The 9,278-nt window shown below is 37.1% G+C and overlaps 1 protein-coding gene across 3 annotated transcripts in view; it reads right to left on the minus strand.

Moving 5' to 3' along the window:
* Positions 1 to 9,278, minus strand: part of kcnab1a (potassium voltage-gated channel subfamily A regulatory beta subunit 1a) — a 166,794-nt gene that overhangs the window by 45,241 nt on the left and 112,275 nt on the right. For all 3 annotated transcript variants that reach the window (XM_067419095.1, XM_067419093.1, XM_067419094.1), the window contains one exon: positions 6,280 to 6,323. In XM_067419095.1, the coding sequence (XP_067275196.1) occupies positions 6,280 to 6,323 (44 nt within the window). The remainder of the gene's footprint in view (positions 1 to 6,279; positions 6,324 to 9,278) is intronic.

Genomic DNA, 9,278 nt, shown 5'->3' on the forward strand with positions numbered 1-9,278 from the left:
ACGCATCTCTAAACATGATCAATAATACACTCACACTGACAACCTTGGGGATGTTTGCTGTACAGTGACTTGCTGTTTAACTGACGTGCGTCATTAGTGAAATGAACCAGCCAGGAAACACACAATCATTGAACTATTGCTGCATTCACACCATATCATGATGATTACGTGACATTCTACTCTAACATGTTCAGAATTATGCTTTTCTATAGTAAAACTATCAATGCCTAAATTAATCTCAGAAAAGGTAAATCAGTTCTACAAGGATCATATAGGGCTCTTAAAATCAGGGCTTGACATTCACTTTTTTTGCTCTCCAGTCACTGTGGCTCGTGGTTTTCCAAAGATACTAGTTGCTCAGCATTTTCACTGACCACAATTTTGACATCGATACCATGGGGAAAACTGCCATATATCATCTCATAATTTGGCAGCAGGTTTATTAGGATGCTGTCACTTTAAGAGCTGACACACGGATCCATTATCCTGATACACGTTTTCTTTCTCAACTGTTTACGTTCACTTAAAACAGAACTGACTGTGTTCACGTGAATACTTGCCAGGACTGGCATTTCAGCCCGATCTCATTCAAATGCATATCTATAGCGCGTATTGTATTTATCGTGCGATTTATACGCGAAATATATAAGCATTTCATAAGAACGCGTTGGTTATTTTGACATTATTTTGTGTGTTTGACTGTTTAAAGGTCCATCTTTTAGTATGACTGTGTTAGCCTTAAAGTTATGAATAAGCTGGTATGTTCCAAAACTATGACAAAATTAGCTTTTAGGAGATATGAGCATTTAAAATTTAGTCTCCCACTTCCGTTAAAACGAATCTCAGATTTTGGTGACATCATCGCAGACTTTACTTTCTCATCAAATCTTCTGTCCAATCAAAATGCGCTCTAGAATCTAAAGCCCGCCCCCTACACTGCTGAAGCTGTGGCTGAAATCCAATTCAGTGTAAAAATGCTTTCATTTGAGGCGGATAAAGTCTGTTTTCATGTTAGTTTCACACACCGCAGCAGCGCACACACCCCAACGGCTCTGGTCTACAGTTAGACTACAGACACGAGAGCGCAGCGGATCATATGCTCGAGTCCGCGCAGACAACAAACATATCGACCCATTTGAATTCTGCACAGAATGCTGCATTTCAAAGCGATATGGAGGAGATTATGATGGTAAACAGAGAGAGAAGGTCCGCTCTTGAGCTCTAGTCAAACTGTATATTAACGACACACTATTGGCTATTTCAAAAAAGGGGAGGAGCTGCTAACAGCTGAAGCCATTTCAGGGGAAATTACGTCAACACATTGAATAGGCGGGTGTTAATTTCAAGCCCTGAAAGCACCTATGCATCACTGGTGTCAGCAGTCCTGTCCAAAGCCTTTCCAGGGGTTATCAGAGACTACTGAACCTTTCCATCTCTGCCAGTACATCACAGAGAAATGACTAAAGAGCTTATATTCAAAGCTGTTTGTTTTTAATAACCCACTAGCTCGTATGACATGCTCTGCAGTGTCTTGGAGAATTGTGTGAAGCTGTCGGTGTACTCCTGCTTCCCCTAATGCAGTGTGGCAGGACCCGCGGCAGGCAGTCGTCTCTGAGCGGCCGCTCTGCCTAAACATTGGTGTAGCACCACCCGTTTTGTGCACTTGTGGCATTATGGGAGATAGCCAGTTGGCAGCATGCTGACCTTTGCATGAGACGGCTTCCTGGGTGGCTGCCCTCGATTTTGCTCTTATAAAAATTCTCCCTGGACAACTACCTCCACCAACTCCAACTATCATCTTCACCCAAAGAATATTTGCCTGTAAAATGTATTTCTTTTGGCTTATGATAATTGACAATTGTGACAAACTAATGAATTGCTCATTTCGGTTAACTGTCAAAGTTACTTTTGGGGTGTGCAATACATAGTCTATGATAATATCATGATTGTTGTTTTCACGATGTGCAGTCTGACATTATCGAGTATGTCCCTCACATTAAAAAAGCACAACTATAATGCGCACACATACACGATAGATGTAGTCTAGTAGGTTATAGTGTGCTTACGCATTAAGACTGCACGCGTTCACTGTGTGATTTAGTCTATTAAAATCCTTTTAGAATCCAATATTCAAGATAACGGCCAAAATACCTATGTGTGTCTTTTATATTTATAACATTTAATAGTTTTAATAGTTAATCAATATCACATAAATATTGCTGTTTTTTTCTCCAAATATCAGCATTATCACAATTGTGTTTTTGATTTTATACAACAATTCAATAATAAAAAGTTAATATTAAGTGGCTTACATTTTAGACACAATATTGCCTGTTCCTGCTCTATGTAGCCAATACAATTTTTTTTTTGATTTTTTTTCAGATATATTTTCTGTTTTGAGTCTCTGAGAAACACAAAGGGAGTTTTCATTACTGAATAAACTAACCATTTGATTGAATGATTCAATGACTCACTCATTAAGACTCTGAATGAATCAGCTGTTTGAATGAATCAGTTGAATCTCAATGACTCACTCATGAGTAACAGCAGGTGAAATGCATTAATGTCGCTCTGAGCTCATTAAACAGTCTCTGTAAATGATCTAAATGCCACTTCAGATTCTCTGTTTCCTCTGCATTGCAAGAACTAATTTTGTTGATACTGATTTAATTTAATTAGTAACAGCCCTATTGTGTCTTGTTCTAATTTAATTTGATTAAATGTAAGAATCTGACACAAAAGATAATGCATACATTTACCCCTGGTTTCACAGACAAGGCTTAAGCTAGTCTCAGACTAAAATACATGTTTGAGCGTAGCGATTTTAACTGAAAGTAACTAATAAAATATGTCAGTGCCATGGTTTAGTCTGAAGATGCACACCAGCGGGTTTTTTTCTAAGGCATGTTAATAAAAGACACTTAAATGCCCTAACTGAACTTCTGGCTTAGCCTAAGCCCTGTCTGTAAAACCGGACCTTTATTAGCTTAAAAAAGTCTTTATAAAAGGTAAAATGCCTGTAAAAGGTAAAAAATCTATTTAAACTTACTGGAAAAGGTTATTTGTGTCACGGCTGAAAACTGACCACCACACCAAAGAATATGAATATTAAAAAAACATTAGGAGTCTCTGTCCAGAGCAGTCCTGAAGGCTCATTTTAATTATCAATAAAATCCCACCCGTACTTGAAAGAAGCATTGTGAATATGTAATATTTATATAAGTCTATAGTGTTTGATTGAATAAGGCTGTGAGGTAAGTCTGTTCTTTTTCCTCTGAACAAACCCACACAGTCTCTCTGCTGCACGCTCAACCTGCCTCTTTCTATATTTAACTCATTCTGTTCCTTCTCTGCAAGAGAGTCAGAAATCCTTTCTTTCTCTAGTGTTTGATTTGAGAAATCTGAGTTACATAAAAGATTCTTAACTTGTGGAGGCGGTCAAGGCCGCACTCTGACCTCGACCTGTCTGGTGTGCTCTGCTGCAAATACAGACATGACAGCACATGAGCCGTCGATTCTCCTCACAGAGACACCGCTAACACATGCTCTAGTACATTTAGTACTGAAACACCTGTGCTGTTCTCAGTCAAGTTCAATCTGCATGCTTCCACTGTTCACAGTCAGTCATCTCAAAGAGAAAAGCACACGAAATAGCTTCAATAAAAGAACTGCAATTATGGAAGTAGCTACTGAATAGTTTTGGACACAAAATCATTCTTACCCTGTTGTGAAATTCTTAAAAATTCTTAATAGAAGAAAGAATGGTACACAACACAGTACTAAAATTGTTTATCATACATAAATGTATTCTTTCAATGTTTTTAAAAACATTGAAATGCTCTGAAAATTTCATAAACAATGTGTAGAAAGAACCATATTCATCCGCACAGTCGAAACGCAACCAAAACAATGATCTATATGCAGTTTTGTGTTTTTACCACTAGAGGGATGTAAGTTTCACAATGTACCTTTAATAAGGTCTGGGTCATATTTTATTTTAGTTATCTTATATCTTAGTTCATAGTTTACGAGAATGAAGACATACCAAGCATAGTTTCCACCAAGGGACATATTGGCTTTTGAGTTGGTTCTCAATATGCAATTTTTCACTAGAGGTCGCTTATTCAAAACAAAGGTGTATCTTGATAACGCCTTGATTTGGCGGAGCTTTTATTCTGCCGCAGACGAGCGCTTCCGCTTCTTCCGCTTGTGTGTATGTGTGGTAACGCGTCGCTGTGTTATCATATTACGCACATTTGAGTGTGTTGAGAGTAATGCTATAATGTTACTCTGTGTGTTCGCTCTGCGGCTGCTGTGAGACACTTGTTCACACTGCAGTGAGAGATCATATTAGGCATGGTAAAACATGTCACTCACAGTAAATCAAGAACACCAGATTTAAACAATGAGACTAACTGTGTTGAGCTGGAGGACAATGATTCGTTTCTGTCCATCAATGATCCAAACAGTTGCTCACCTGTCTAATAAAACTCATCATAGATTAAAGCGGCTTTGGTGTTTCAGAAATCTAGTAATGCTTATGATGTCACTGAGAGGCGACGCACACACACCGTTCCTGTCCTGGTTAAAATGGCTTATGGAAACATTTGGGTACAAAAATGTAAGTACACAAGTCAAAAAAATATGTAATGTGTTCTATTGGGTTTGGGATATTTTTATCTCCCAAAAAAGTACATATTGTGCCTTTAATGACTCTTGAATCTGTTTAACAGTGATTCGCTCACATTTTTTCAATGATTCATTTCTGACCCTTTCTGCGGTACAGGCTACATTTTGAGTGAGTCAGTGATTGAAGAATCCTTTATTCTCAGTCAAACGTTTAAATCTATTCTCACCAAAAATGACTAGTTCAGATTTGTACACAGATTCACTCAGTGACCCGTTCACGTTACATCATGAGCAAGTCACTTATTTATTTACTCAAATGATTTTATTAAAACTATAGAGTTTTGTATAAATGAAACAATTGTTACTAATGATTTTTTTTTTTTTTTTCAGATTCATTCAGTGACTGTTTTTGCAAGAAAGATTGCATAATGAGTTAATCACTGATTTATTAACCAATCAAAACGTAGTTATTCATAAACAAAACACTTCTTTATTTTCAATGAATCTGTTCTGACCTTTCTGCAGGACAGGTTACATTATGCGCTCTGGTTCATTTACTCCACTGATGCAATGATGCAATAAATAAAAACAGGTTAACACTTTAGTTTAGTGTCCAATTCTCACTATTAACTAGTTGCTTAGCATACATATTACTAGAATATGGACTGTTTATTAGTAATTATAAAGCACATATTAATGCCTTATTCTGCATGACCATATTCTACATCCCTTAATCCTACCCAATACCTAAACTTAACAACTACCTTAACTAATAAGGAGTAATTAGGGCAAAAGTCATAGTTAATAGTGACAATTTGACTCTAATCAAAAGTGTGACCAAAAACAGGTAGTCGTTTTATAATTTTATTACAATCTGCATGCCTATAAATCTGAGCGATCTACTAGATTTACTAGATGGCAATGTTTTGTCTTGTGACAGGATCATAACAGCCCTGCCACCCACCTGTTGCACACATATTATTTATGATAGATTTATTCTGGGCTCTGTCACATTTTTATTGACAGAAAGATGGAAAATGTTGACGAGAGAGAAAAACGAGACATGACCAGACATATGTGAGATTCAAACCCGTGTCTCCTACCTACTCGAGCCTCGCATTCAGAGCTATTTATCTTCCTGGATAATTTTATATTTAGTAGCATGCATAGACTTTAAAAGACACACACACACACACACACACACACACACACACACACACACACACACAGGCATATGGAGTCCCTGTAGCGTTGGCCTGCTTCCCTCTGAAAGCTGAGTCTGCCTTTTGTCGTCTCTGAGGAACCGATGCTGACTGGCCCACTCCGGTTACTGAAGTTCAGCTTTAGTAATTGTGTTCATATATCCCACAGTCCTCCTATCCCAGACATCAAGAGCCAGATTGTGTGTGTGTGTGTGTGTGTGTGTGTGTGTGTGTGTGTGTGTGTGTGTGTGTGTGTGTGTGTGTGTGTGTGTGTGTGTGTGTGTGTGTGTGTGTGTGTGTGTGAGCAAGAAATTGCTAGAGAGAAGTCAGCGTGGTGTCATGATTAATGAACTGTTAAACCGAGCCCTGCACAAACTGTGTCTGCTGATATTGCACCGAACACATACAGTATGTGGAAATATCTGCTTTGATATAATGCAACACTCACCCAGACCAAGGCAGGATACTCTCAATCCAGATTTCCCAAGGTTCCTAGAAACAGAGAGGAGGGAGAGAGAATCAAACATTATTAGACTGAACATTGGTGTCATTCTGACTACATGTAGCTGAACAGAACTCTCAGTGTACATACAATGTACATGAACCCAAGTGTGAACAAAATACAATGCGGTTCATAATAACACAATGCAAATGTCTTCTATCCTCAGTTTTTTTTCTTTCAGATCAACTACTGTCATTTTGCTGAGAAAGATTGTTTTAAAGCTACACTGTGTAACTTTTTTAGTTTATTCATAGCTAAAACACTTAGTTCTTTCAAAAATATATGTGCTCATTAATGTATATTTACTTCTTTAAAGTAATAAAGTATTCTCGTAAGTTTATAATATGCCATTGAAAACATACGGGTGAGGGGTTCGGATGCCGGTCGCCATGTTGCCCCTCCATCTTGAAAGTACAGTAGCCAAAGAGGGACATACCCGTAAATTCAAGCTTCGCCTTTCGCGTTTAACACTCGATGGCACCGTTTTAACACTGTCACTTTTTGCGTTTTAAATCGGCCACCGTAGGAGTTAAAACAAAATCAGAATTGAGAGGAACAGAAACTATTATTCACTGGATGGTCATATACCTTTACACCGCTAGATGGGGGAAAATATCACACAGTGGAGCTTTAACAACAGCAAATGAACCCCGAAAAACTAGCTTTGCTATTTACATACTATTCTGTTACATATACATATATATATATATATATATATATATATATATATATATATATATATATATATATATATATATAATTTATTTTATATATATTTTTTAATTAATTGAATCCATTTTTTTTCAATGTAAATGTTCAGATCAATCAGAAACATATTACAATTAAATCTGCATAAAATGACACAAATGCACAACGTACAAGTGAATCTGTACTTTTTACCCGCTAGGAAGATCTATAACAAACGTCACTGGGGCAAGTTTGAAGAACTCATGTGCAGTTTATTAACATAAATGTTGACAGAATGTAAATAAACAAAGACGTGACTCGAACTTCACTCACCAACAGCGGTTACATGAACCAAGCTAGTCAAGAGGCAATGGTAACATGAGGGCTATCACAAAGACACACCTGAACACAATGAACCAATAAACCAATAAGAGTGTGACACATGAACTGAGGGAACCAATCAGAACATTTCACAATAGACACATGACACGATCACATGATAAACGAGGAACTTTCATTATGAAAATTAAAAAAGACATAAACAAAACATAACTGTGGATAAAAAACCAAACCAAATGTGACAAGACGTTATGTTGTAAATGTCTTTTTACTGGTCAAAATGACCCCGGTTCACACTGATCCACGAAAATTTATAAAATCAATGTATTGAGTCCATCCATACCCCGAAGCTTCACAGTGTTAAAGCTCATCCTGGGTCGACATTTAATTCGGTAACATTAGATGGTTTTGATTAATTTGCTGTTTAATGTTGATGATCATTTTATTTTTTTATATACATCTGCTGACATATGATATATCACTTATTTCTGCTTCTTCGCCTGTGTTTGATCAGGAGATTCGGTACTCTTTCAGAAGATGTGTTCATAACACACCCTACCATAAAAATTGGACTGCAGAGCCTCGATATATATATATATATATATATATATATATATATATATATATATATATATATATATATATTAGGGATGCACCGATCCGATACTCGGGATCGGTATCGGCTCCGATCTGCCATTATTTGCCGGATCGGGTATCGGACAGACAGGACCGATCCAAATTCGATACTGTGCGCATAATATTCTGTGTTATTGTTAAGCCCCAGCGCCCCACAAAAGGCACAAAAACCTTATAAAGCATCAACGATTCGTGCACTATATTATAAGTGTTCTGAAGCCATTCCATCGTTTAATGCGAGTACAGATTAGTTCACGTCAATGCTTCCCTCCACTGCGGCTGTCAGTCACTCTCCACTCAGCTTTAAACTGTCGCGTTCGGTTACGACACTCAACACGATGAAACTTTCCAAGATTATTTATTGTTTCTGTTATTATGCTTGATCTGTAGATAACGCTCTAACGTTATGGTTTCTCAAAAAAATGGCTATCTGCTGGCGTTTATTGCTGTAAACCGTGTTACTTTCTACCGGGTGTCAGTTAGATCACAACACTGGACTAGTTATTATATTGTTTTTCACACACAGTAACTGAAATGTTAAACTGTTAAAATAAACGGCTTATAAGAATACTGCATAGATATACTACGCGTCTATATCTTGTTTTAAACTTCTCGATGCGGACGGAGCGCGGCGCGCTGTGAGCGTCTATGACTGTGAGCATGTGACTCCGTGTTGCTTCAAGCGCATCATCCTGCGCACGGGATGCGCATAAGCGCTTTGTGCCGCTCTGTATTATGCTACTGTTGCGCTAAGAAAGCCTTATTAATAGCCTTTCTTGTTCTGCTCTATCTATATGTTGCTGCCTCATTAAAAATATGCATTATACATTTAAAATAAATGCAATTTCTTAGTATATAGGCCCTATTTCTATAAATATATTTACTTGTTTTTCATGAATATATTTTGTGTAACATATTTTACCAGATTTACAGCTACAGTTATTCACTTTTGTGGTTTCCTTTATTTTTTCCCAACTAAATGTTTAGATTTTATACAATTATTGTGCAATCGTGATTTTATAACTTTTGCTGCTGTATTATTCACTAATCTAATTTATTCAATTCTACACACTAAGGCTTAGAAATTCTACAAAGACAAAACTGCATTGGTATCGGATCGGTTTAGTATCGGTATCGACCGATATTCAACATTTTTAATATCAGATCGGTTCTGGAAAAATGGTATCGGTGCATCCCTAATATATATATTATGTTCATATATGTTCCAATATATCTGTTTGCATACACTCAATGTTCTCACATCTCAATATTCCATAATTCAC

Source organism: Pseudorasbora parva, chromosome 16 (genome assembly GCF_024679245.1).
Source record: "Pseudorasbora parva isolate DD20220531a chromosome 16, ASM2467924v1, whole genome shotgun sequence".
NCBI lineage: Eukaryota > Metazoa > Chordata > Actinopteri > Cypriniformes > Gobionidae > Pseudorasbora > Pseudorasbora parva.